General features: G+C 52.3%; 11 protein-coding genes across 12 annotated transcripts; 4 read left to right on the top strand and 7 right to left on the bottom strand.

Annotated features, from left to right (window-relative positions):
- Positions 1-3349: 3349 nt before the first annotated feature.
- L3040_007999 (uncharacterized protein) lies at positions 3350-5373 on the top strand (the record flags this gene model as incomplete). The annotated part of the gene is made up of 5 exons (XM_066154780.1): positions 3350-4269; positions 4330-4596; positions 4658-5214; positions 5278-5286; positions 5360-5373. 5 exons carry the CDS (start codon positions 3350-3352, stop codon positions 5371-5373), a joined length of 1767 nt encoding a protein of 588 aa, XP_066010676.1.
- A 1537-nt stretch (positions 5374-6910) lies between these two features.
- L3040_007998 (uncharacterized protein) lies at positions 6911-7989 on the bottom strand (the record flags this gene model as incomplete). The annotated part of the gene is made up of 2 exons (XM_007295503.1): positions 6911-7786; positions 7843-7989. The coding sequence occupies 2 exons, from the start codon at positions 7987-7989 to the stop codon at positions 6911-6913; spliced, it is 1023 nt and encodes a 340-aa protein (XP_007295565.1).
- A 717-nt stretch (positions 7990-8706) lies between these two features.
- On the bottom strand, positions 8707-9854 carry L3040_007997 (uncharacterized protein; the record flags this gene model as incomplete). The annotated part of the gene is made up of 3 exons (XM_007295504.1): positions 8707-9115; positions 9168-9441; positions 9500-9854. 3 exons carry the CDS (start codon positions 9852-9854, stop codon positions 8707-8709), a joined length of 1038 nt encoding a protein of 345 aa, XP_007295566.1.
- A 917-nt stretch (positions 9855-10771) lies between these two features.
- On the top strand, positions 10772-12658 carry L3040_007996 (uncharacterized protein; the record flags this gene model as incomplete). Its single annotated transcript, XM_007295505.2, has 5 exons — positions 10772-10856; positions 11035-11055; positions 11122-11490; positions 11547-12257; positions 12366-12658. The coding sequence occupies 5 exons, from the start codon at positions 10772-10774 to the stop codon at positions 12656-12658; spliced, it is 1479 nt and encodes a 492-aa protein (XP_007295567.2).
- Positions 12659-13703: 1045 nt separating this feature from the next.
- L3040_007995 (uncharacterized protein) lies at positions 13704-14597 on the bottom strand (the record flags this gene model as incomplete). The annotated part of the gene is made up of 1 exon (XM_007295506.1): positions 13704-14597. One exon carries the CDS (start codon positions 14595-14597, stop codon positions 13704-13706), a length of 894 nt encoding a protein of 297 aa, XP_007295568.1.
- Positions 14598-16247: 1650 nt separating this feature from the next.
- Positions 16248-18034, bottom strand: L3040_007994 (uncharacterized protein; the record flags this gene model as incomplete). Its single annotated transcript, XM_007295507.1, has 5 exons — positions 16248-16580; positions 16653-17031; positions 17097-17277; positions 17351-17906; positions 17975-18034. The coding sequence occupies 5 exons, from the start codon at positions 18032-18034 to the stop codon at positions 16248-16250; spliced, it is 1509 nt and encodes a 502-aa protein (XP_007295569.1).
- Positions 18035-18571: 537 nt separating this feature from the next.
- L3040_007993 (uncharacterized protein) lies at positions 18572-20067 on the bottom strand (the record flags this gene model as incomplete). Its single annotated transcript, XM_066154779.1, has 2 exons — positions 18572-19807; positions 19933-20067. The coding sequence occupies 2 exons, from the start codon at positions 20065-20067 to the stop codon at positions 18572-18574; spliced, it is 1371 nt and encodes a 456-aa protein (XP_066010675.1).
- Positions 20068-21299: 1232 nt separating this feature from the next.
- On the top strand, positions 21300-23432 carry L3040_007992 (uncharacterized protein; the record flags this gene model as incomplete). Its single annotated transcript, XM_007295509.1, has 6 exons — positions 21300-21386; positions 21486-21578; positions 21633-21702; positions 21776-22719; positions 22875-23041; positions 23258-23432. The coding sequence occupies 6 exons, from the start codon at positions 21300-21302 to the stop codon at positions 23430-23432; spliced, it is 1536 nt and encodes a 511-aa protein (XP_007295571.1).
- A 341-nt stretch (positions 23433-23773) lies between these two features.
- L3040_007991 (uncharacterized protein) lies at positions 23774-25204 on the bottom strand (the record flags this gene model as incomplete). Its single annotated transcript, XM_007295510.1, has 1 exon — positions 23774-25204. The coding sequence occupies one exon, from the start codon at positions 25202-25204 to the stop codon at positions 23774-23776; it is 1431 nt and encodes a 476-aa protein (XP_007295572.1).
- A 451-nt stretch (positions 25205-25655) lies between these two features.
- L3040_007990 (uncharacterized protein) lies at positions 25656-26312 on the top strand (the record flags this gene model as incomplete). Of its 2 annotated transcripts, none has more annotated exons than XM_066154777.1 (4): positions 25656-25725; positions 25801-25932; positions 26123-26253; positions 26307-26312. In XM_066154777.1, 4 exons carry the CDS (start codon positions 25656-25658, stop codon positions 26310-26312), a joined length of 339 nt encoding a protein of 112 aa, XP_066010673.1. The 2 variants fall into 2 exon arrangements, with proteins under 2 accessions (XP_066010673.1, XP_066010674.1); XM_066154778.1 differs by having other exon boundaries at positions 25776-25811.
- Positions 26313-26595: 283 nt separating this feature from the next.
- L3040_007989 (uncharacterized protein) lies at positions 26596-27375 on the bottom strand (the record flags this gene model as incomplete). The annotated part of the gene is made up of 2 exons (XM_007295511.1): positions 26596-27101; positions 27222-27375. 2 exons carry the CDS (start codon positions 27373-27375, stop codon positions 26596-26598), a joined length of 660 nt encoding a protein of 219 aa, XP_007295573.1.
- Positions 27376-27531: the final 156 nt, after the last annotated feature.

Below are 27531 nucleotides of genomic sequence, written 5' to 3'. Positions count from 1 at the left end.
TTTTGAGGCACCCTCGAGGGGTAATACTTAGGCCTGTACCGTGGTAGTTGTCGGCTCGCTTAGGTAGGCCTCCTTACATCCTTTCAGTTTCAAATATATAAATAGACTTTTGAAACTCGTATAAGGGGGCGGTGCGTAATACTACGTAGGTAATAGGTACTATCCCCATGAATAAATGTCGAAAGTATAATTTCGCAAGGAATCTTACTAGGGCTTAAACCAATCAACTCATAAGGATTCAGCTTTGAAAAGTATCTTTGAGCCAGTATTTAGCCTATACAGTGGAGTTGGCAGGGCTTTGAGCCATTAAGAAACCACCGCTCTATGATTTATGGGCCTAAACTGGGTCCGACATTTATTCATGGGGGGAGATAGTAGGTAGGTACCTAGGTACTACTTACGTAGTACGTACGTAGTACTTAATATGTGAGTGGATCATACTCCGTGCGCCGTAGACTTTACAGTACAGAGTACCGGTACCGGTATAGGTACGTAGTACGTACTACTATCCCCCCCATGAATAAATGTCGAAAGTATAATTTCGCAAGGAATCTTACCAGGGCTTAAACCAATCAACTTATAAGGATTCAGCTTTGAAAAGTATCTTTGAGCCAGTATTTAGCCTATACAGTGGAGTTGACAGGGCTTTGAGCCATTAAGAAACCACCGCTCTATGATTTATGGGCCTAAACTGGGTCCGACATTTATTCATGGGGGGGGATAGTACTACGTAGTAGTAGTAGGTACAGTACCGTACAATACAGAGCTGCATTTGAATTAGAGTTTCACGGCCCTTCCCTGCCTGCCACGGACGGATGTCTGAAATTCGAATATTCCAGAGAACACTCATTTGGTCAGCGTAGCCGAGATCAGGGCCAGGTACCGGTACCTAGGTAGGTGTACCTGCGGAGTGCTGCTGGTCGTAGTACTACTACGTACGTACCTTACGTATTGTCTGAGGCGGAAGTGAGTTTGACAGAGGAGGAGCGGCCCGCCGGTTCCTTCCAGTTCTTCTTACGGAGCCACGGAGCCACGGAGCCACGGAGCCACGGAGGAACTTAGTTGCTCCGTAGTCTGTACTTACTCTGTAGGCGATGGGGGGATGTTCTTGTCCGCCAACACCCATGCGCCAAGATGCAGGAATGGGCGTGTGCTTGCTGTACAAGTACGTAGTATGTAGTACTATGTAGTATGTAGTACTCTGGTCTGCGAGGGCACACCGCTCTGTTCGATTGGCTTCATTGGCTTCATTGGCTTCACGGGCTTCATTGTCGTCATCGTCGCTCGTCCTGCACAAAGATTCCGGTTTAGGTTGGGGGGGAACGATGGACTCCTTGCACTCCTCCTCCGCTGATTCGCGACGGGGATCTGCACGAGCTGGAAAAGCATCACGTCCAGAATCCCAACTGACGCCGGCCCCACCTTTTGCGGGACCGTGATACGCTGGCTAAAATTACGCGATGGCGGACAACGCATCAAATGTCTCACAGCCTTGCGCGCCGAGAAGGATAAGTGTCAGTGTCAGCTCGCCCATCTCCCCCCCCCACTTCTCCCGCTCCCTCCGTAGGTATCAAAACTCAGATTCCCCTTTTCCTCTTCAACGACCGATCCCTCCCTAGCACTACCTCCTTCTCTCCCCTCCTTCTCCCCTCTCCTCACAACAACCCCAACCCCAACCCCAACCCCCAACATCATCATCATCATCATCATCACCATCGACAACAACATCAACATCAACATCCACATCCACATCTACTGCTGCACCTGAGATCTTGGGCTCCTACAGCATTGAACCGCAGCCCTCACCACCATCACCATCACCACCTTCACCTTCACCTTCACCTCCACCACCACTACCACCACCACCACCCCCTCCGACCATATCCCCAGAAGAAGCCTGCCTCTTTTTCTTTTTCTTTCTGCGTGCTCATCATTTCCATCATCCCCAATGACTCTGGTTGCCGTCCACACTCAGACCTGTGGAAGCCTTGCGCTGGATACCATGGAAGGATACAAGCCACAGATGAACTCCGTCAGGACCAAGGCCGGCGCCGCCGGGTATGTTGTTAAATCTCCTTTTTCAAGCTATGCTACGCGCGTGATCTCTTGTCGTCCGAAAGCAATGTACTGGCATGTTTGGTTTTGGGCGCGCTCCCACATCTCACCCAGCCAGGGGAAGAGGGTTTGTCCCTGTGCATCACCAGGATCTCGTCTCTCAACCTTAGCCTTCTCCGGATCTTGCCTTCCAACTTCTCAGTCAAGGCTGGCCCCCGAGGCTCCCCATCAGGTGACACGTCCTCCGTGACCACTGAAATTTGGCAGAGCCCGGTGCGGCCTCGTGTAAGTATCGCCCTATCCAACCCATCGTCGACATATCCACATGGTTATTTTCCAAGGAATTCCGCTTCCCGGATGGATGGAGTACTGGAGTACTTCCCCAGCGTGCCAACATCTCTCGTCTCTCCAAGAGGCTTCACCCCCGCCTGGTCGTGATGGCTGCCGCCGAATCACGTGGACTATAACTTCTTCCGGAGACCGATGGAGCCTACGTTGTTATTTGCATGTTTCCACCCCCCCCCCCCCCCCAGTATACCCACGGAGACTTCGCAAGGTGGAACGTTGTGCCATCACATCGTCGTCAACCTGGACGGTGTTGATATGTCGACAGCGACCACACCGCATCTCCTAATTGAGATGGCCTGCAGCCGCACTGGATTTTCATAGCCGACCCGAACCGGCCCTAGGAATGAAATAGCCATTGAGCACCATGATGTGTGGAGATCCACAACCCAGAGGAGATGTAGCAAACATCGACATCTCACAAGGCCAAAGGAAGAATGGCCCGATCCAGTAGGCTCCGACTCGGGGGAGTGACCGTCACCTGCCGGTGACACAGGGTCAAGACTGGCATCTACTTATGCCATCGTGTGTACGTACACCTCGACGCCGCTGGGTGTCTTGAAAGCTGCCCCACATTCACGACGGCGCATGAACTGACCGTCGTTACTTCTCGTCTTCTCTGCAGACCAAGCCATCTGGACATGGAGAATCCTTCTCTCTCTCCATGGACACCTTCTTTCTGGACTCCTCTCCCCTTTGTCCGGTCTCCTGGCTACTACAACTATTCCGGAGGAGAAACCCTGGATCCTACTCCCCTTTGGCATTCACGCTGGTCTGTAGTCACTCATATCTTCCTCCACCAAGTAGAGACTTACTAACTCTTGGTTGTTGTAGGCTCCCCTGGAAGATGCTGATCTTGCCGTTGATTTTCCTTCGTTTCCTTGGCGCTGTGCTTGGTTTTTCTTCTCGTTTTTTCTGTGCAGATTGTGGAGGCACAAACACTAACCCAATGTCCAACAGCGGTTTCACCATTCCACATGAACCAAACTTTGCCTTCCAGGGACCTCCAGGCTTTTCCTTGAATCGTACAGAACCTATCGAGGGTAACAACAGTGGACCATTCTGGCACGGTGAAGGTCAACAGTACTTGCACGACGAGTCAGTTGCGCCCCAGGGACCGACCCAAAATGGATTCTCTGATGCTCTGAACTCATTTCATGACCCCCAGGAGACAAGGTCTGTCCCTTATAACCCACGAGGCTCGTTTTCTGGGTCTGTCATGAGCCCATGGCAGAATGGGCTATCCACCCCAATGGACTCGGTGTCTATGTCTCGACAGGCTTCCCAAGATTCCGTTGGAGCTCAATCACAGAGGACAACTAACTCGTTTGATCAAAGCCGATCTACGAGGATGTATCCGAATGTAACCCAGATGTCATACCACATGTCGTCTGCAGGCTCAGATGCCACAGGCAGGTCAAACAGTCCTGCTAGCTCTGCTATGTATACCCCTACACTGCAGCAAATGGAAACGCAAGTATTCGACAACTTCCAGTACCAAGGAGAGGATTTTGCTGGGAGCCACCCCTTGTTCCACGGAGGGACTACTGCCAGTAGCGTTGCAGCCCACCCGATTATGGCCTTTGCTGCGGGTCCTCCAAACAATATGTTCTCCCCCGTGGCTGGTGAGTCTTTTATTCCCGCAGGAGCAACCGCCAGCCAAGATCCAGTTGCCCGAGATTCCGAAATGTACCAGGCCGGTACTGTCATCGAGTCTCCGATACTGTGGGACAACGGGACCGACTTCCTGGAGTCGCAGAGATCATCCCCAATCCTTTTTGAGGAGGCGTGGGCCCTACCAGCTCCCCAACTGGCAACATCAGCAACTGGCAGCCCGTTCACGCCCAGTGTCGAAGGCACCTCTCCCAGGTATGTTCAGGATACTCCCGATCTGGTGGACTTGCCCCCTTACGCAGCGACTGGTGACAGGGTAATAAGAAAGCCTATTGGACCTCGACCTTCCAAGGTTGCCAGTGACTTGGCCGCCAGGCCCCAACGCCTCCCAGGAACTGCCGAGACTGCGGACGAATCGTTGAAGATGGTCAGCTCCAATGTCGAGGTCGATAACACTCCCCGGGACCACCACCTGTACCACAATGTGACTCCCCAAGCCGATGGGCTCTACCACTGCCCGTGGGAGAAGGACCCGACTTCCAACTGCCAACACAAGCCCGAGAAGCTCAAGTGCAATTACGAGTACGACCATGTTTCCCTCTCTCATGTCTCCCGCAAAGCTAACCACACACCCTGTGCCCAGTAAATTCGTGGATTCGCATTTGAAGCCCTACAAGTGCAAGGTCGTTGCCTGCAAGGATCTTCAGTTCTCGTCGACAGCCTGTCTCCTCCGTCATGAGCGCGAGGCCCACGCCATGCACGGTCATGGCGACAAACCCTTCGCATGCACTTATGAAGGCTGCGAACGCGGTGTTCCGGGCAATGGCTTCCCACGCCACTGGAATCTCCGTGACCACATGAAGCGTGTGCACGGTGACCCCGGACAGCCACAGACCAAGAGCAATGCATCCGCATCTCCCCCCCCGTCCGGGAGCACCAAGAGCAAGAAGCGCAAGGCAGGTGATGAACAATCCAACCTGGACAAGGCTCCAAAGAGGGTTGCCACCCCTCCGATTGTAGCGCGCAAGCCACAGGAGCCCAGCCTGATGGAGCGCTACCAGGAGAAGCACCAGATGCTGCAGGGCCTTGTGAACCAACTCAAGGACCCCAGGCATAATGATAACCTTTCGTTGCTCCGCAATGCCATGGAGTGTATCAAGGTAATGGGTCGGACTACCCAGATGATCAATCCCGGCCCGGGTATGCAACAGAACTTCAAGCATGAATCCAGCTGAAGGACACAAAAATATACACGTCTGACAGAAGTAACTAGTGAGTACCACCGGCCCACCGTGTTCCTCCACTTCTGTTAACCCACATCTGACTAACACGCCAACGCGACCAGATCCCCGGAAATGACACGAAGAATGGCCCTTGTGACCCCTAGCCACGTCCATGGAGACCGTACAGCGTCCCAGTCGCGTACCTCCGCAGAGGAAATCGACAGTTGAGACATGTACCAGTCATGCACACCTACACACATATATCCAGAGGATACAGCCGTAGGAGAAAGCCAAGGATATCAAGCCCAGGAAAGGAATCTGCCCAGGACACATTCCAATGGATGCCAGATGGATGCCATGGATTGATTATATGCCGTATCTTGACCCGTATGGATTTTGATGATGATGCCTGCCGCGAATCGTTGCTATTCACTCTACTGATCTCCGGAGTACTGAGTAAGGCGGCCCTATGCCGCTGGTGGAAGAATACCGGGGATAAGAACGCGTGCTGGCGCTTCCTTTCTATGTTCTCTTGTTGCTGCTTGAGGTTTGGTAAATTGGCAGAAGAGGAGGGAGCCTTCTCGTGGTTTTAAAAGCCGGGGGCCGCTATCGTCGTAGCATTTAAATTTCGGCGAAGGAAAGAAAGAAACAGGGTCCTTGCTGTTGCCATAAGGTGGAGGTTTGTTTGCTTGTTATGTAGATGCGCGCTTGAATCCAGTCTTTTTTATTGTTTGACTCGGCCGGTGACGTACTATCGCATTGTCTGTCCTTCATCGGCTTCCAAATCTTCCTTTTCGCTTACACTATGAGGCAGGTGTCATTTTCGTCTAATAGAGTACCTGAACGGACACTATCTTCACGAGCTAGCTAGCTGGTTGGTTGGTAATGCGACGATAATAAGACGATAGACAGTGCGACGATAAGACGATAGTAGAAGGCGAAGATGCCAGTTTGGAAATTCATCAATACGATCCTTATCAACATGTGCCATTTCTACCGGTTTTTTTTTTTTTCTTTCTGTTTTTTTTTTTTTTTTTTTTTTATTTATTGTTTCTAGAAGGTAAGGGAAGAGTGTCGCACGTCAAACCATGCTGTGCTGTTGCTGTTGCTGTGCCGTGCTGTGGTTTGAGGTAGGGAGTGGGGTATCTTTCCGCTTGCTTTGTTTGTGCCTCTGCGTGGCTGTATAGGTATGGGTATGGGTGTGTGAATTTTGGTATGTTACCCGGTCCATACAGTAAATATCTTTAACTGGCTATCGTCGATGCGCGGGTAAGGTAGTCGTCCGTCCGTTTGGTTGGTTGGTTGGTTGGTTGGGTGGTTGGTTGGATGTAAAAAAAACAATTCCGAGCTGGCGCAGCAAAGGATTCTTCTTAACTTCTTTTTTTCTAAATTAGGTCTTCAATGAAAACACACCTTTGGTGTGGGTCATCGAATACCGGTAGGTATATTCCGCGAATTCAAAAACGATACACGCGCACTCTGAGCCGTTACAATCACCGGCCATGAAAGGTCCCGACGCCGAGGCTTCCTTATTATCAGATCATTAACACCAGCATCAAATCAGACCAATGCCGCATCTTCATCTGATTTATCTTTTTATTTATTTTTGAATCCATTGCTAGAAAACACGTCTCCTCTCACCTCCTCCAGCACCATCATCCCCTGCAACCTCCCTACTCCGTTAGCTTCAACATCTTGACCGACAAAGCCCACAGCTTCTTCTCGCCCTCCGCATCGAAGGCATGCGGTGCAACACCGACCGCCAGTGTACCACCCTCAGGAATCGGCCCAGCCTCCTGGCAGTCCTCCAAATAGACAGCACCCTTGCCTTCCCATTCCTTGCCCAATGCAGCCGTCATGGTCGTGGCAGCGCCCTGAGCCGGGCTTTTCCCATATTTCCGCGCAGGCTCACTCGAAGCCCACATCTTCAACATTTCCGGATCGACATGGCGCTGTAGGCCCGTGGCAATACCACCAGGCATCAGCGAGAGGCCATGTAGACCCTTAGAGCCGTATCGGCGCTCAATCTCGTTGGTCATCCAGATGCAAGCGGTCTTGGCATTGCCGTATGCCTTCCACGCCTCGTACTCACCATCGAGGTTGATGTTGTCGAGCACGACGGAGCTCATGTGATGGCCAGCGGATGCGACATTGACGACGCGGGACTGGAATTCGGGCGTCGAACTGGACAGGAGCGTCGGCTCGAGGAGCTTGAAGAGGAGGAAGTGGCCGAGATAGTTGACTGCAAGTTGCGACTCGAAGCCATCCGCAGTCTTTGTCTCGGGGCATGCCATGATACCCGCATTGTTGATCAAGACATTAAGCTGGGTCGACTTGGAGAGGAAAGTCTTGGCAGCTGTGCGGACGCTATCCATTGAACCGATGTCCATCTCAAGCAGCTCCACGCGGCCGGGCTCGAGGATCTCTTTCAGAGTCTGCTTTCCCTTCTCCAAATCACGAACGCCCAGATATACTCTGCCTCCGGTTGCGGCGAGCGCACGAGCAGTCTCGATGCCAATTCCACCAGAGGATCCAGTGAGAAGAAAGACCTGGCTATGGTTAACTCAAGCTCCAGTCTCCAGCAGCAGCTGCAAAGCTTGCTCACCTTATCCTTCATGGTACCAATCCGGTCGTTATCCTTGAGAATATCAAGAGCAGTGGGCCGAGCGTCTCCGGGCCCATTCTGCTCCAAGAAGGCCTGAGAGTACTTGCCATTCTTGCCGTGGTGGTTGCTAATGAGCGGGTTGGCCATTATGGTGATTTGTGGTGATTTGTGGTGGTGAGTACCGTTCAGATCAAGTTTGAATGTGAGTGCTGGTGTAGGTAGGTAAGGTAGGTAGGTATTTATGCCTGGCAGTTCCTTCCTTCAAATATGGGAGGGGAAAGTTGGTTGCTATGTGGTAGAGGTAAGAGCGAATCGAGTGAGTCGATTAAACCGTTCTCACCCAAGGCCACAATCCCCATACTAGATTCACACATATCAGACCAATATGCACTGCATCGGACAGCATCTCATAAAAGGTGAAGACCGACAATTCACCCCTGCCTGGGTGTGGGGCTGGGTGAGACGAACGATGCAAGTCTTTCCGGAACCAGAACCGGGAATCGAAACGAATTGCAACAAAGATCAGATGCGTTCGTGTTGATTCAGAGCAGAGCCGGGAAAGCGGAGAGACAGAATCCCCCCCCAAAAAGCAATAGAGAAAAACTCTCAGTCAAAGTGGCTCAAAATATGTTTCAATTGGCTTCACTTTCTATTGTGATGAGCACAAATCAGGCTCAAAACACCATCAGAACGAAGCCGTTGCTCCCGTAGTGGATGTAACCTCTGGTGGCTTTGGCAAGCAGGTTGTGCTGTCACCTACCTAGCACGTTCTGTGCACCGCGCACCCGATTTCTTTGGTATCTTGCCCGAGTTAAAATTCTCCAATAGTTGCTATGATACTCTATATTTCTGCTGTCTAGACATTCAATTGTATCGACGCGTGGTCTTACTCCACTGCTCATTGCCGCTCATCTGGTACCCTAGGCCCTTCATATACGCCTGAACAGCTTCAGAGCATCCGTCTGGAGATTCGATAGTCTCTACCACGAGACTGTCATGCACATCCTCCCACTCCCGAGTCATGGACCAAAGCACGCGCTTCGTGGCCGGTATGCCAAGCTTGGCTTCCTCTGCCAGGACCTTTACAGCTGAACAAAGGAAGGCCCCCTCCTTGTGTCCAGTTCGAGCCGCCTCCTCCTCCTTGTCGTAACTGTATATGTCGTTGACCACGGACAGCTGCTTGGCGCAGTTGGCTTCAAGAGCTTTCATGCTCTGAAGCTCATTGTCACTGAGTCTAAGCCCCATCGAGAATCTCATCAGCGCCGATAGCAACCTGCCCGGACAGTCAGTATCACGAGCGCTCGAATCCCAAGCGAGAAACCTACGCTTTGCCGACGTCCTTCTCACGGTACTCGAGATAATGCCCCAACTCGCGGATGGTCAAACGCGCTCGATCCGTCTGCGAGCGCATGAAGACGAAGGTCGGCTCCAGAACTTCATCGGCAAGCTCCTTATCGTGGGCGCGCATACTTTCCCACAGGTCATACAGGATGAACTCTTCTGGTTTGGTCCGATCTGGGAGCACATCTCCACGCGAGATTGGGATCAACCTGTTGTTGTAGGCTTCTCCATCCGCGAAAGACATGTGTTCAAGGACATCTAATCTTTGTCAGTAAAGGGCACACCAGCCCAGTTTCCCAAGTCCATTTTGACGTACCATCGATGAGGAAAAGTACTGTGAGCAGCCGGCAGGCAAAGTGGATGCGATCGTCAAGTGCGAGAGGGAAGTAAAGACATGTCACCTCCGAGAATTTGGCATCCAGGAAGGTGCGGACCGCCTTGAAGCTTGGGAAGTTCCAGTTCTCGAGGAAATATCCGTCGACTTCGTCCTGTACCTCCTTCAATCGCGGATGGCAGAGGTAAGACCACTTAGTAGGAGGCGGAGTGATCGAAGTGTCATTTCTGGGCTTGATTGTCTCTTTCACTGAAGGGCTTTTGCTAGTGCTTTCAAGGTGCACGAACAGCTGGGCCGGAAAAGTAAGTGTATCAATCAAGGTCGACATGGTGGACATGGTGTATGGTAGCGTTCACTGGACTGGAAGGGCTGCGCTCGCGTATAACAGCATTCAGCAAGTCACTGCAACGGCGAGGAAGCAATATCTGCTTCATGTAGGGAGCAGAGATCATCGGAGAAGACCAGAGTTCGGAAACTCGTTCAGCCTCCCCAGCAGCTCGAATTGATCGTGTACGTAGGCCGTCGACGCTCTGATTGAGCCTTGATCGGTCGGTCCCATCTGGTAATTTTTTTATTTCTGAATTAGTGCAAGGCTATGTTGTTTCGATGTGCCGGTCCGATTTGCAGAGCTCCATCGGGACATTTCTTAGAACGGCAAATTGCCGATGCGTGTCGGCTGATCTGGAACCCAGAGTCAATCCGTCTGACATCGCCTGTCACCCGTTACACGCGACGAATGAGAAATGGTAATAGCAGTGCTTCTGTCGTACGGCGTAGCTGCGGCTGACCACGATAACGTCTCGACTGGAGTAAGCTGGCCACCATAAGTTAGAGCTTTCGGCTAGTCAAGCAGCCACATCAGGGATCTCTGGTCCACTTGCCCATCCTTCTCGTTCTGAGGACTTGACACTGGATACTGTTGGATGGATTATCGAATCACACCAAGCAAGAAAATTACGGCCGAGTATTGACGGTCAGCTTACTTCAGTCAAGGCGATATCCCTCGATACTCTCTCTCAAGAGGCTCATTTTCGGCTGAGGTGGAGAAGTTGATGAAAACAAGCCTCAGCTCAGCTGATCCGAGCCATTTGCGGGCATTGAACCTATCAAACCCTTCATGGGAACTCCCTTCATCGTGCACGGTCAACCATGACTTCCTGTCTGCGATAACTATCTCAGCCGCAGCTGCGCCGTGTGGAGGGAGCTCGAAAATGAGCATGCCAATCGATGTCTAGGGACCGCCTATACATAAAGATGCCGGCCCGGGCAGCTACATCGCACCTCTCTGCTCGATACCTCCGCGTTGGCTCTGATTCCGATTCTGTGATCAATATTAACGGTCATTATGCTTTCTCTTTCGGCTTTTTCGGTCATTTCTCTTCTTCTCCATCTGGGCCAGGGTCTTGCGGCCAACGTTTGGTACCATCGTCGCTGTGATTCTTGGAATCATGGCTGTAATGTATGCAATGAGCTCTCCCAAAGCTATCCAAACAGTGTCTTTCTCCCTGGATCTGCAGTTTTTGCCCAAGATGTGATTGGTAATGGCCCTCTCCTCCACGCATATCAGGTTCCCATACGCAGAGGCGGCTGACTTGACGCTGTAGAGCCCTGGTCGCAGACCTGCCAAACAACGCCCAAGTGTGTTTTTGCTCCAGCTTCGGCCGAGGAGGTAGCTGGTGGCCTGGCGATACTCAGTGCAGCCAAACAGACCTTTGCTGTTCGTACCCAAGGCCACATGCCCGTCCCGGGGGCAGCCGACATTGAAAAAGGCGTGCTTATGGTTACCACCAGCCTGAACAGCGTGCGGTACACAGACGAATCCAAATCCGTGGTCCAGATTGGCGCGGGAAACCGCTGGTTGGACGTCTACAGAGTACTTGCTCGAGACAATCTGGCCGTTGCTGGTGGCCGCTTTGGACCCGTCGGAGTGTCTGGTCTCCTTCTGGGTGGGGGTATCTCTTATTTTAGCAGCGGTATGTCAACCAGCGGTCACTCCCCGCCAGAATCGAACTAATTGCGCAACTTGAAGATCAGGGTTGGGGAGCAAACACTGTTGTCAATTATCAGGTTGTGCTCGCCAACGGTACAATATGCGAGGCCAATGCCCAGCAGAACTCCGACCTGTACTGGGCCTTGAAGGGTGGCGCCTTCAACTTTGGCATTGTCACGCGTTTCGATTTGAGAACCTTCTCGGTGCCATACATGTGGGGAGGAAGTGCATACTACGACGCCTCGGCTCTGGATCCCTTGGTCCACGCATTCGCGAGCTATGCTGTTGCGGGCGGCGGCTCCAGCGATCCTGCCGCTCACTCAGATCCCTCGATCCTGTACAACGCGACTACTGGCGAGGTACTGGGCTATGGCATCTACATGTACCGAGGCGACGACCCGGCCCCTGCTGCCCTCAAGAACTTCACCGATATACCTTCCACATTCCAGGACTTTCGTGTCGCAGAGACAATCCTGGGCCTGGAGAACGACACGAACCCCGTGAATTTCGAGCTCGGGAACCGGAGACAGCTTTTCTCGTCCGCTGCCTTGGCATCCAGCGCCGAGGCAGTGTATCTGATCAATCAGACCTTCTTCGACGTGATTGCCGCCAACCCGCAGATCAAGGACACCACGGACCTCGGCCTCACCAAAACCTACCAGCTCTTCACCCCCGGCATGATCCAAGCCGCCGAAGCCTCGGGTGGTGATCCGATCGGGCTCTATGACCCACTTGGCAGCGGAATTCTGAGTAAGCGCCATCTCGCGACTTGTGTGTTTCTACAATCTACAATCTACAATCTACAGTCCCCCCCTCCCATCATTGCTTACGAAAACTAACTTCTCTCGCTCTACCTAGCTGTCGTGTACGGCGGCAACTGGGCCGACGCCAAAGACGACGAGATCATCTACCGCTTCTTCCAGGACATGGTCGACGAGCTCAACCGCCGCGCGAAGGCGGCCGGCCTCTACTACGACTTTGTCTACCTGAACGACGCGGCGCCCACGCAGACCGGCGCCGTCTTCCAGAAGTACGCGAACGGGACCGCCCTGCCGCGGCTGCGGGAGATAGCCCACCGCTACGACCCGCACCAGGTCTTTCAGATCCTGACTCCCGGCGGCTTCAAGCTCGTCAACGCTCCTCCAGCTTAGAAGAAGAAGAAGAAGAAGAAGGCTTCGGCATCAGACGCACCCCTTTGCAGCCTAGCTGTAGCGTCCGCTACTGCCCTCTATCTTGTTGACATCTTTCTGTTTTTATCTTTCTGCTTGGCTGTATGGAGTATTGTAAAGCATATATATATATGTATATATATCCTTGTCTCGCAGCCGCTACACAAGTTAACCCCAAACACCCCATTCAGACAAACCCCGCTGCGCTGTGAAAAGTGGGGTCTTCATTTAATTAGATGAGCGATAGCCTCGCTTGGAGTCGCCTAATAACAACAACTATTTACGGAAGGTGCTGCATTCCCCTCCAAATTTTTTTTTTTTTTTTTTTTTTTTTTTTTTTTTTTTTTTTTAAAATAAAAATAAAAAAAGGTTACAATCCACTTTTCATCCGCTTTTCCTGAGTAAGTGTAAGCCCATGCATGGTATGTGTATGTGTATGGTTACGGCGAGGATACCGGGATCTATTTCTATCTGCCTCCGTCCGGTATTACTACAGTGCGGACGTGTACGTGGAGGGGGGATTTGTATGTATGTATTGTATGTATTGTATGTATTGTATGTATTGTATGTATTGTATGTATTTCTGGGCTGTCGAAGAATCGATTGGATGCAAAGATAGTATGGTATAGGAAGTGTGATGAAGATGATCTGTCTTATCACCGGCTTTGTGACTTTGTGTGTTAAGGTTGTGGGAGGATTGGATGCGGTTTGTCATCAGCGTTGAAGAGGGGGGGAGAGAGAGGGAGGGAGCGAGCGACTTTGAGTCTCCGGGTAATATCAATTTTTTTTTTTAAAAAAAAAAGAGAAATGGATTGGAGGGGTGTTTGTTTGGATGTACTCCGTACGGCTCACGATAGGTAGCTATGCTGGCTGGCTGGCTGGCTGGCTGGCTGCAGGTGCTTGTGGCTTGTGGATTTCTTGATTGCCGGCGAGGGTTCAACTTTAACTTTTGAGTTCGGTTTGAATGTGAACGTCAAGTTCGATTTTACTGCGACCTCTGTCTCTACCTCTACCTCTACCTCTACCTCTACCTAAAGTCTGCAGTAGTCTGCTGCTTCTTGGTCAAGTCCGCGTTCCGCCAGCCAAACCAGACCGGCCGCAGATCCGCCAGCTTCTCCTCCACCTCGGTATAGCTCTCCCCGAGCGTCAAGATGGTGCGCCCGTTCCACCTGCCCTCCGCATCCAGCGTCGTCTCTTTGCCGTAGGCCTCCACCATCCGGGCCTGGCGCGCCACGGCCGAATACACCACGGCCAGACCCACCATGTGAGCAGAGCTAACGGGCAGACCGGCGTCCATCAGTGGCCCGGCGATATCCATGGGCAGCAGCTTCGTGACCGTCGCCGCCGGGGCCACGCCATTGATCGTGATGTCTGAGCGGGGGAGTGTCGACCTTAGCGAGCGCACGAGCCCGAGCAGACCTGCCTTGACGGCACTGTACACGGGCAGGTTCTGCTCGGGCGCGTAGCCCGTCGCGCTCGCGGTGATGACCACGGAGCCGCCGCCCGGCCGGCGGTGTCGCTGCATGCTGCTGACGGCCAGCTTGATGAACATGACGGTGCCCTTGAGGTTGACGTCCACGACGGCGAAGCCGGGCTCTTGCAGCTCGCCCTGCTCGTCGTAGGTGTCTTGGAAGTAGGGCTGCTGTTCCGAGACGCCGGCGTTGGCCACGGCGATGTCGACGCGGCCGGCTTGCGCGAAGGCCGCTTTCAGGTCGGCCCAGGACGTGGTGTCGGTTCGGATGAAGGTCGCGTGGTCCACGGGCTCGTCGGGGGGGTTCAGATCCAGGAGGAATGTTTTGGCGCCGGCCCGGGCAAAGATCTTGGCGGAGGCGAGGCCGATGCCGGAGGAGCCGCCGGTGATGATGACGACCTTTCCGTCGAGCCGGGGGATGTCTTCTTCTCGGATGCCGAGTGTCGTCATGGTCAATAGACTGGTTGGCTGGTTGTTAGCTGGCTAGCTGGCCGGCTCGCTTTTGGTGGGATGGAGTCGTGAAGACGTGAGTAGTAGTTTCAATACAAATGTATCCCGTTGGATTATCGCCATAGATAAATAGGTAGATGCTAGCTCAACTGTATTATCGCGGACAAGTCCTGGCGTTTTTTTTTGTTGACTTGTTCCATGCGGTGCGCGAGTGCTCTCATGTACCGGTATGCATGTGCCCAAAAAGGCAAAAGGCCGTAGACGAGAAGAAGCTGAGCCTACCGCAGCCGTATACGGCATAGCATCCCGGTCATCTTGCCGATTTGAGAGACAGCCCGAGCATGTACATAGAGAGTATGTAATTTGTGGGAAGTTTTTGATATCTTAATGTAGGACGAAAGCGTGAGCCGGAATGATCGGTGCCATATGTACCTATGTACTGAGCTAGGGCCTTGATTTGGTAGAGTAGGTAGGTAGTTGGACAGAATGGCAAGCTGATATATAATTATCTGTAATCGAATGGATGTAACGATGCTTTGTAGAGTCAACACTAGCAACTATGGTTGCTGTTGAACGATTCCCTTGATTCTCTATTCTAACCAAGGGGGGCTACGATTCTTTACTTGTACGAGGTGCCCCTTACGAACCTTCAGCTCTTTCTCTTTCTTTCTCTTGCGGTAGAAAAAGAGATAGAAAGTCTAAAGAGCCGAAATTGAATTATCGACATGCGACGTCTCTTCGAAGAGATTTCTTCTTACCGGCGATTCCGAGCCTCCCTCCTCTTTCTTTTCGAATACTACGCCGATTACGATTTATACTTAACGAGCATACCGATTGAAAAAACCAAAAGGATTTGCGATAAAAAAGGAACGTGTATAAGAGATAAGATAGGAAAGGCTTAGTTCGATTGATTGAAAACACGGTATTGCGCCTTCGAAAAAGTGTTCTGCAAACATATCGGCTTTATCTAAGGGCTACGAACGCGAGCCTTCTTAACTCTACGACGAAAGAAAACGATATTTATATTATACGGATCGAAGCCGCTCGTAAGGCTATACGTATTCGATAATTGTCGAAAGAAAACTCGACGTATAGCACTATGAATTGCTTTTAAAGGTTTACAAGTGTTCAGCTATTTAACGAAAGGTTTTCCTTAACGTAGTTTTTGCTTTCGATTAAATAGTATTTTATATATAATTCCTTTACTTAGCACGTCGCCGTACCTTATAAAAGGTCCTTAAGGTCCAAGCATTGCGTTTTGAATACCCGCCCGACGTTAATAAAGGCAACAATAACAACAACTATTCTAACCAAGCCATATTTCCAGTTTTATTTGCAATAGCGCCCAGACCAGGTGCAACGACGCTAACCGACCCTAGTCGTTTTAACAGTTGCAAATATTGACCGGACGTTGGCAGATCTACCCAGGGGCAAAGCTAGTCTCCCCCGACACTCGATCATTTTTGTAAATTCTTGATTAGATAGGCAATTGATCGCTACAAGTTGAATTGATAATATAATAAAAATATAAACGTCATTCCTCTATCTTTAAATTGAACCGATTTGTATCATTGTATAATCTGATCATCCGACAATCAAGCCGTTGACTGCCATGCGAGATGTGGGTCAAATCAGGTGACCGCCAAGCATTTACACAGCAGCCTGCTGCCGGCGGGTAGTCCTAATCATCAGTTTCGGCTTCTTCCACAGCATCGCCATCGCAGAATCCTCCAACCAATCGATCTCCGGGTTCAGAAGCTCGAGATCGTAGACCCAGAGCATCTTTGAGAGCAGCAGGCTCAACTCGATCCACGCCAGGTTCCTCCCGAGACATCCTCGCGGCCCCATGGAAAACGGCTGCGAAGCCTCGTGGTTACCGCGCAGATCGCTTCCGCCGAGCCATCTCTCGGGTCTGAATTCCAGCGGCGCCTCAAAATTCTGGGCAGACAGGCTCGCGGCGACGGGGTTGACGGAGACGATGGTCTGTTGGTTGGCTCTGCGTTAGGATGCTCTTGGGATGGGATTGGGATTTGGACGGGATGGGACGAGACTTACCCCTTCTGCCACAAAATGGCCAGCGATGGTATCCCCGCCTTTGGGCACGACTCGCGGCAGGGCCAGCGGCAGAGGTGGATAGATCCGCATCGCCTCGAGGGCTAGCGCGTGGAGGTACTTGAGCTGCAAGGCTGCCGTCGAGTTGATGTCCTCGAATCTGGCGAACCGGTCCCTGATTTCCCGCGTGGCTTTCTGATAGACGGATGGGTTCTTGGTCAGGTAGTACACTATGCAGCTCAGTGTCGTGGCTGTCGTCTCGCTGCCCGCAATGACAAAGTCGGACGCGTGGGCGGCGATTTGCATATTTGTCAGATCCGCGGGTCTGTTCTCCAGCATGCGTGTCAAGAAGTCTGGACGAGTTGATGGATTGTCCAACCTCCTAGTTTGAGGTGTTAGAGTTCCGCTTCCGCATATGGCTCTGTGGAGCTTCGGAGGCATACATACTTGTCGATCAGGGAGATGGTATAGTTCTCATGGCTTGCCGTGTCCTCCAGCATCTTCTCAATTGCTCTAGGGAACAGCCACTTGAACGTAGTTGCGAAAGCCGGGAACCTTTTGAAGGCGTCTGCCAGAGCACTCTGCCCGATGGCCGTGATGATTCGCGAGATCCAAGGATGAACCTCACCTATACGAAACGATGAGTACAGGGCGATTTGATTCATGGAAGTCGAACAGTATCTGGAATCTGGGGCACCGACCTGACTTGACTCCTCCGAACGACTCTCCAAATGCCAAAGATCCAATGATATCAAAGGTGGCCAGGTTGAACCAGACAACAATGTCGATGCCGTTCTCTCTGGAGCCGTACACCTCAAGCTGAGAAACAAACTCGTTCACAACTTCATTGATGAGCGACTCCTGCGCTTTTAACGACCGGTCCGAGAAGGCGTGGCTGAGATACTTCCGCATGTGTCCATGCCTCCCAGGATCACGTTCGCTCACGATCGAGTGAGCCTTGTCTGCAAAGACGCCCCCATCATACCAGTCGCTCTTGATGAACGTCTCGTGGCCGGGCCGGAAGTTGTAGATGTCCCGGAATGCCTCTGCCGTATTGAAGGAGAGATCGTTTGGAGCCGTCCGGACTACGCTACCGTATTGGTTGTGCAGCTCGAGCAGCTTAAAGGGCTGTCGACCGCGGATGTAGTAGTAGCAATGCATCACGTTACTCCATGCCGCCGACCGGGGCCCAGGGAACTTGTACAGCGGATGCTGGGTGTGTCTGTAGTAGCGGTATGCGGTGAGGGCGAGAGCAAGCTGTTGTTGTGTTTTGTCTCGCTTCAGAAAATGCCTTGCGGGTGCAGAGTGCTGGGTACGGTACTCACCCCAATCATCAAACCACCCTTGGGCGTCAAGAACGCCAGATCCGGCAGTGCAGAAAACATGACTTCGGAAATATAATGCCTAAAAGTGCTGGCAACTGGGAAGGTGCTCTGGAAATGGGAATGGGGAATTTTTTTGGGTTGTTGGTCGACAGCTATTACCAACCGTTTGCGCTCCATGCGACCTCCTCCCTGATATTACCATGTCCCAACAGGATGGTCAATCTCATTAAAGAAGGCTCGGTAGTCCTGAATCGGGACATGCCCTTCTAGGGCGTGTTGATCGGGAAGACACCGAATACGGAACGGGATGCTTGCTAACACAGAAGTAACACCAGGAGCCTTTTCCATAAAAATTGGATGCGTACCGGGATCTTTGTCAACTTCACTTACCATCTGTGCTGCTGGCCCCTGGTACTGTAGTATGGCAGGTCAATGCTCGTTATGAGTGAGTGCGTTGACTGCAGATATTGACTGACTATATAAGCTTTCAATGGGCATGTACCAAGTATGTGCACGCCCTGAAGGCTCTCTAAATGTACCCAACCAATGTAACCAACGAATCTTCCCGGGCTCCTCCTGTCACAGCCTCCACGGGACTCATATATCCCAGCAATCCGACTCGACGTCCGAGGCCAACTGTTGCATCTTGACGAAGAGCTTTTTCAGCCTGCTCTCGAGCTTCTTGAGACTCTGAGCTTGTGCCAGATGGTTCATTGAAAACGCAAGTTCACGAGTGCGAGAGACAAAAGTCACTGAATAGTTCAACTGCAACGTGATCACGGCAGCCGAGACGACTTTGAATTCCTGCAGCGTCTGCACCTGGTACTCGCCCAACCGGATTACGCTGTGGCGATCAAGACGCTTGTCTGGAGCATCGGACCCGCCAGGTTCCACAGACTCACTTTGCTCCTTCACGCGGCAGACGAATGCAGCGATGATTGCCTCAGACAGGCTGGTGATCTTCTCGCCCATGATGCCTAGCAGCCCGAAAAGCTGGACTCTGCAATTGCAGATACGAGATGTCAAGATGTCGTTGCTTGCTGCCGTGGTCAGCCGCTGATATGACAGAATCGCGTAGATGTTGCTGGGACCGGCTGAGAGAATCTTCGACTCGATCTCCGCAAGGACACGGAGGATAGATCTTTGGCATTGGCAGCTTGATGGGTCCGTCCCCGATCTGGCCCGGCCGGCTTCAAAGCTTGCTGTGAAAGATTCGTCCTGAGCCGGGGGGTCCAAGTCTTGGCGTAACGGCGAGGACGGCGAGTTGTGACCGAAAGCCATGAACGGTGATGGGGCATTGGTGGATGCAGGCTGCGATGCCACGATGTCATCCAGCATAAAGTTCGCGGTTTTTGTCATGGCATCAAAGGCCTCTGCATCGAGGAGCTCTCGACTAACTTCACTCGAGAAGACTTGCGTCTGCATATCGTCTGGCTGGACGCCGGTGATGCAGCTGATAATATCGTTAAAATCGTTTTCCGAATACTCAAGCTCGCTGTCGAATGTTAGATCCAGTGGCAGGTCGTTAAGATTCGATTGTACGCTCTGGTTGACGTGATGCAGATCCCGCGAGAACTGGGAACTGGTGTTAACTCCACTGCCAGGCGGATCCGTCTCGGCCATTTCCCACCCACCGATCTCCTGACTAGCATCATTATTGACACGAGGGCTCGGGGCGCTATTGTTGTTTTTTTTGTTGTTGTTGTTGTTGTTGTTGTTGTTGTTGTTACCCGCCGGCCCGTTGGTAGCAGAGAAGTTGGCTGGGACGTGTGATCTCGACTTCAGCCGCGAACTGTTACCCTCGGCTGCTGTGTGGTAGGAGCACTTCAGCACCTGGCTTCGGCAGCGATCGCAGCCCGATTTGTGCCCGCTGCAACGTAGCTAATAAAAACAGTTTGTATATTAGTAGTGCGCGTTCCGGAGATGGAGATCCAGGCCAGGACGGAGAAAGGCCTTACCTTTTTCAAGCGGCAGTTCTCGCAGGCCGAGTGCGAGAAGACGTACCCCCCTAGCCGGCTTGCTGCCTCCCCTTTGGCATGCTCGATGAATTCCGCCGAGTTCTTCTCGGATCCGATCTTGAGCGTCCCGAACATTTCTGACCAAGTAGAGGCAAAGTGTGATATCGGATCTGAAAGCGCTCTGAAGTCACTTCCCTACGTCTACCCTACCTACTTGTGGAAGAAGCCGAGCTCTTGCCTATATAATCGCAATTCTAGGATGACCATCGGCGCCACTGTGAATGAAAAAGCATGCAGGTAAAGCTTACGAAATAAGCATCATCTTACATATCACAAAATGGCACGCGGACTCACTCAAGAGTGGCCATGAAGGGGGGGGGGATGCCTGTTGAGATTCGAGTCGGTAACATTTGGGGCTGAGAGAGCGGGAACTTCATCACAATTGCGAATCTGCTCCTGAAAGCCGTGATAAACAACGGAGCTCTGTACTTCTCTAGATTCTTATCTCTAGATCATTCTCAGCTTCAGTAGTCCAATCAGCAGCAGCAGTCAGCCGGCATCGATTATGGATACACAAACAAAGATCTACCAAGCTTTTAAGTGCCAGACGGCCCCTGCGCCCCATTTTGCTGAGTCTGACGTGTGCATATATACCTTATGTATACGTGTATGTATACGTATGTATATGGATGGCGAGCTGTGCCGGCCGCTATCTACGACTGGGTCGCATCGCTTGCCGCAGGAGCCTGCTCCGATCCCTGAATAAAAGGGGCAGATATGGAGAGACGCTGTCTCAACTTTGCGACCCAGGAGTCAGCCTCTATATATTATGGTACGTACTGGATGACTGGATACACTACACGAAGCTGGCACAGCGAAGGAATGTTGCGCGATGGACAGCGTCATGACACCGATAGAGCTCACAAGTTGTGAGACAGCGGCACAGATATGTACAGCATACGGCACACTAGACGGCCGGAGCCTCCTGGTGTGGGGGTCCATGGTAGGACACAGGTAAGCAGAGAGGCCTCGATTCAGGCGAGCGTCGTTGGATCGGCTACAGACTCAAAGCAGCATCAGTCCGAACGAACGTGGAGAGTGCGATTCTTACGTTCATGAACCATAAGCGACGAACTCACGACGACACGACACGCTGAGATACGCCACGGCTTCTTTGGAGGAGGTGATGATTCGAGCTAGGAAGTTGGTCCTGGATAGGGATTCCCCTATCACACAGCATATATATAATGCCATACATACATATATCATTCAACTCAACGTAACACACACAATAGCTTTGTCTGTTGAGTGTCAATTGCAATCTGCTGTTTAACAAGTGGGCTTCTTCCTGCTCTAAGATGACCACCATGTCTCCGATGTCTGGTTTCTCATCGGTCTATATTCTGGCCCCCAGAAGCCTATACGTGCTCCCGTTTGTCGTCTTCACAGCAGCAGTAAGCTTTCTTGGAATTGTTTGTTGACTGGCGTACACACTTTCCTTCCTTCATACTACCACACCGGGCGCTTTCTTTTTGCTAACAGGCTGTGGCTAGACCGTCTGCTACTGTGTTGGCTTCATAGTTTACAACCTCTACTGCCATCCCTTGGCCAGGTTTCCGGGACCTTTATTGGCTCGGTCGACATTGGTACGCTATCTATTTATTTCCTCGGCCCATGACTCCTCTCGCTGATGAAAGTAGCTATGGCGAATGCAAAAGACCTTGCAAGGTAGAGTCCACCGATCAATAGAGGATGGGCACCAGAGATACGGTAAGATATTTCGTGCCTGGGACACAATGAAACAAGCAAAGCGAGCAAGCAGCTGCTGATATTTCCAAACAAGGCCCTGTGTTTAGAGTCTCTCCCAACGAGCTCTCGTTTGCCTCCGTGTCCTCATGGAAGTCAATATACGGCCACCGGGCCGGGGGCATGCAACCTACGAAGAGCGAGTTCTACGATATGTACGGGTCAGGATTCGACTCGCTCTGCGTTGGCAGCGAGAGAATCCCCGAGAAGCACCGGCAGATGAAGTCGTTTCTCTCCGCCGCATTTTCCACGAAGGCACTCTTGGAGCAGGAGCCGCTCGTCTCTCAGACCATAGATGCCTTCATCACACGGCTTGGCCAGGACGGAGGTCCCGAGACGAACGGCTTGAACATGACTAAATGGACAGAGATGGTAGCATTTGATATCCTCGGAGAAATGGCCTTTGGGCAATCCTTCGAGTGCATCGCACGCGGCGAGCCGCACTACTGGCAGGAGATGATCCTCAACCACCTCTACTTCGTCACCGTGGCGGACAACCTGCGGCGCCTGCCATTCGCCCTTACCGTGGCACGATTCCTGGCTCCGATCCTGACCCGCGTGCGGAACAAGCACTCGCAGTTCACCCGGGACAAGGTTGCCGAGCGCATGGCCAACAGCAACAACGGCCGGAAGGACTTCATGTCCAACCTGATTTCTGAAGTCGAGTCTGGCAAGGTGGACCGCGAGGAGATGACCGCGCACGCATCAACGCTCATCATCGCTGGCGGCGAGACCGTCGCGACGTTCCTGGCAGCTACGCTGTACTACCTGCTCAAGACTCCAGAGGCATACACCGCCATGCGGGCAGAGATCCGGAACCGCTTCCCGACCTACGAGTCGATCAACGCCACCTCGGCCCAGCAGCTGCCCTATCTGCAGGCGGTCATCCACGAGGGCCTGAGAATCTACCCCCCGGGCTCTCAGGGGTTCCCGCGGCTGTCCCCCGGCTTCGCCGTCGATGGCGAATGGATCCCTCGGGGTGTACGTTATCATTGTTACTATCGTTATTATTATTGTTATTATTTTCCAACTCGAACTCGCCTGATAAGCCTTTTCTTACCCCCTATTCCGCGCACGTCTCTCAATCGCAAATTGTGAACGATGCTTTGCTGACTTGAGCCGGTTGTGCCCCCCAGACCGAGATCTACACCAGTGCCTGGACAGTGACACACAACCCCCAGATCTTCCGCGACCCGATGAAGTTCGATCCGCGCAGGTGGATGATGAGCAGCGAGAAAGCCACCGCCCTGAAAGAGGCATCGCAGCCCTTCAGCTTGGGTCCGCGGGGATGTCTGGGACGAAAGTAAGTCAGTCGCGAATGCAGCTCTCAAACTTCGACCGCACAGCCTGCTTGCGGCAGACCTATTTATTTTTTAAAATTTTTTTTTTTTATTCGTCTGTTTTGTTTGTTCGTTCGTCGATTTGCCTGTCTAGATTGTTTTATCTGTCTGTATGGATGGATGAGTACAGATTGATTGGTCGATTGATTGGCTAACTCGCACATATGTGCTACGTACAGTTTTGCGCTCATGGAACTGAATCTGATCCTCGCGAAGATGGGCTGGAAGTACGATCTGGAGCTGATGGATCCCGAGCTGGACTGGGAGGGAGAGAGTAAGGTGTATGTCATGTGGGACAAGCCTGCCCTGCCGGTCAGGTTTCACTTGGCTGAAGGTGGTGCAGTGAAGGCGTAGTAGACAGAGGTTTTAATCCATACGCATGGATTTGATTGTGAGATTGTGGAAGCGTTCTGGCAGAATAAAATATTAGGGCTTATTTCGTGGTTTTTCGATTTTTGGACTGTTGCTTCTTCGCAGGTGGGACGTGTCAATTTGACCTTGACTGATACTACAGGGAGGGAAAGGGGGACGTGATGTGAGAACTTATAAACTCGAGCCTTTCAAGTTTTTATAGCAACGTTTCAAGCGCACATAGATTGACTTCGCTTCAATGGAATGGCCTAACCCTCTTCTGTTATAAGGTGGAAGGCGAAGGGGAACCATCGAATTTCCTCAGCAAACCAGTAATTGGCTATCTACAGGCTGCAAAATCTCATGAACTCAGCATCGCCATGAAGCCGCTTGCTATGGTCTTCCTCCATCGAAGTGATCAACTGGACGACCCCATCCTTCGGCGGCAGAACGCAACAGAGACTCTCAAACTGCCGGTCTGGGATGCGGAAGAAATCTGTCTTACCCAGCAGCGGACCCCACTCGAGCCGATAGAAAGGCAGGTCGACCCACGACGTCACGTACAGGTCTGTTCCCAGGTTATCGTTGGCGTACTTGATCGCCTGGCAGTCCGGATGTGTGGCAGCCAGCCCGACGACCGTCTTCAGCAATTCCCTGTCCCGGGCCGCGGTGATGGCCTGCCGGACCCGGATCGCCATATCGCCCAGGGATGTGCTCGCGCTGCCGACCGTGTTGATAGGTAGCTCGGTGAAGCAGTGGAACAGGCAGTTGCCGATGTAGGACGGGGAAATAGCGAGGTCTTTTCTGCCGTCGAGCGCCACCACGACGTTGGTCTTGCGGTGTGGAGGCTCGCCTTCGTTTACCGATGAGGGATAGCGAGCGCGCATGGTGTGGCGCCAGAGGAAAGCCACCAGCGCGTCGTTGGTCGACACCCACGCTCCTTCTTGACTCGGCCGTGCCATGGCTTTGATCTCCGCCAGGGCGTCGGCGCTAAACGAGAACATGCTTGAGATGACGGGCGGCTTTCTCGCTGGAAGCAGAGCCGGGATGAAATCGGGCCAGCGGAAAGCATTGACGCCCCGGAACTCGAGGCAGTTTAGCCGCCAGAGGTTCGGGTCGCTCTCCAGATCCTCAAATCTGTACTGCTTCTTCAATATTTCGACGTCGAGGATGTCCACTATGCCTTCTGATCCGTTTCCGTCCTCATCCCTCACAGACTGAGCGCTATTGTGGAGATCGACCGCCCCCGGGCCATGTTTGCAGTGCTCCGAGAATCGAGCGATGATGCGGCCAGCTCCATACGCATCGACGAAGTTGTGGTGGAAGCAGAAGGCCAGGAGGAGTCCGCCGTCGATAAAGTTGGCCTGCACCGACATGACCTTCCTCGTCTCCCCATGGCCGGCCGTCAGGGGCGCCAGAAAATTCGCATCCAGCTTGTGCGGCGGCATGCCCGCGTCTTTCAGATCCTCGTATGTATCCTTCCATGGGCACGTCGGGACGGTGAGATCGTTGAAGACGATGCGGAGGTCTTCGAAGGGATCTGGTATGTCGAGGAGGAGATGGCCTTTGCGCACGCTGCTCTCCATGTCTCTGCGGATCGTCCCGGACAGGTAGGGCCGCTCTGCCGCCAGCGATGAAAGGGACTTCTGTAGGAGCTCGGATATGCTGGCCCTGCTATGGTTGCTGACAGGAAAGCAAAGTATGTAGCAGTAGTAAAATGCTGGGAGCATCTCATCCAGCGCACTGAACTTTCGGTGTGACTGTAACTCATACATCTTGCTCACCGGTGTGATACCACAGATGCCAGGTATTTCAGCTGGTGAATAGTCTAGAAACGAGTAGGATGTCTCGAGCTCTCAGCAACGATGGTTTGCAGATGTTGCGAGCAATGAAGTCCAGCGCCCGATCGATGCCTAACTCCAATAATCTCTAAGTCGAGAAAGGCAGGTAGGTGATGGTACCACAGGTGGTGGTGGTAAGACTAGTCTCTGGTGTTTGGTTGTAAATGTCGTGGATGCATTTCTACGGAGGCTCCAGGGAATGGTTTCCTCATCGGGAAGCCGCATGGTCACGTGTCTACAGTCCCCGTGACCTTGTCGATTCCCATAGATGTCTGAGGCCAAAATCCGTTCCTCCTATTTCTGACCTTGGCGGTCAATTGTATTTCGAAATTGAAGTGGGATGGAAGCCTGGCTGGCTGGCTGTCTGCAATCCCAAAACGGCACAATGTCTGCCGCGTCCCAGAAAGGCAACCTGGCGAATTTCTCCTTTGGGTTTCGTAGACGCGGCGCTCACTGTAAGATGTCGACATCCTACACGGCGAGCTGAGCCTCACCCTAGATCTAGATCTATACCTAATCGTTGGATTCAGCACGCATCCAGGTATATATCTACCTGATCAAGTATTCAAAGCCTACGGTTTCCTCTGTCTGGCTGCAACAACGAAATCCAAACCTAGCTCAAGAAGACAAAAGCAGTTACCCACAGCAAAGCTATACAGTCAGTCCGTCAGTTAATCCATCAGTCACTCCATCGATCGGTCAATCTTCTTTTCCAAAGCCATGGGCCCCAAAGCCATGGAGCGCATGATGCACGTGGGAACACCTATCTCCGGCCCGCCGCTGACCAGACGGGATTATCTGCTCTCGCTATTCTATGGATGTCTCTGTACTGCTCTGGTTGTGTACATGCAGATGCTGCTGCCTGGGAAGATGAAGCCGGGCTACTGCTTCAGTGGAACAGCGATGCGGACGGATGCTTGACTGGATGGGGAGGGGTGAGGGGTGATGCGGGATTCTTAAGTTGTGGATGTAGGAGTGAGGTAGTAAGTAAACTTGGTGCGTGATTAGATCGGGAATCTGCTGACTGAAATTCTAGGTCTGAAGGCTGAAACGGGACGGAGTAGAGCGGAAAGTGCTGGGGAACAGACGAGTTGGGAGGCGTTTCCTGGGCAGAATCCATCTGAGATGAACAACAGCAGGCTTAACACCAGTTACATGAATGAACGAAGATAAATGGCTATCATAGAAATGTATTCTACCTACAGCTAGACATACAATCCCCTTGTACAGCCATTATTTACCTAAGCATCTCTCTCAACCTCCCCCCCACCCCACCCCCAATACATTGCCAATCAACTAAGCAATAACCAAGGACTTACTTATATCTATCTAACCAAGAACTGGAACAGCTTCATCTGCGTCTTGGCCATCATCCCATCCTCATACAGCAGCCTCTCCTGCCCAATAACGCAAGCCCAGTTCAGCCAGGCATATTCCCGGCTATCCGTGTTGAAGCGAAAGACCTGCCACGCGTTGACCTCGCCCAGCTGCGTCGAGCGAGCGCCGGCCGCCTGGCCCATCATGTCGAAGACGAGGTCATTCCACTCGCAAACGCCGAAGGATGTGATGCGGAAAATGTCTCGTGCGTTCTTGTCTCCATCGCTGTTGTTGTTGTTGTTGTTGTTGTTGTTGTTGTTGTTGTTGTTGTTGTTGTTGTTGTTGTTAATAAGGCTCTTCGCGACAACGCTGACATTCAGCTCGGCTCGCTCGCCGTCATGGATGAGTGGATAGTCTCCGCCGCCAGGGAGGATCTCGGCTCGCAGGCCGGTGGTTGCGGTGGAGTGGTGGATACCGAAGCCGGAGGGGAGGGGAAAGACCGTGGTGAAGTGTCCTGTTTGAAATACATAAGTAAATAGTGTTAAGCGAGGATGTATATATTTTTATCCTTTTTGAAAAAGTATATATTTGCACGTGATATATGATGATAATGATTGAGCAAGTCAAAACTCACCGCCGGTGATGGGGCAGAAGAGAAAGGTTCCTCGCGGCGTCTCGCGGCCGATGGTCACTTCGCCCAGATGGAACTCGATCTCGCCTATGTGCACCAGACGCGGGAGGGGGTCGGTGTCGGTTGTGGCAGCGTCGTCTTTCGTGGGAGATTCCATCGTAAGCTGGAGCAGACGATGGGTGTGAGCGTAAGCTGAGCTGAGCTGGGCTGTTGATAGGTACCTATGATTGCTTTATCTCCCCGTGTCACTTCGGGCGTTGGACTGATCGCTATGTAGGTGGGGGAGGACTGGGCAGCTCCGGTCTGACTGCAG

This window comes from Drepanopeziza brunnea (assembly GCF_022702325.1).
Source record: "Drepanopeziza brunnea f. sp. 'multigermtubi' strain 214-2 chromosome Unknown ctg14, whole genome shotgun sequence".
NCBI classification, from domain to species: domain Eukaryota; kingdom Fungi; phylum Ascomycota; class Leotiomycetes; order Helotiales; family Drepanopezizaceae; genus Drepanopeziza; species Drepanopeziza brunnea.
Note: the sequence above shows the minus strand (reverse complement) of the source record. Positions and strands in the feature narration are given on the sequence as shown.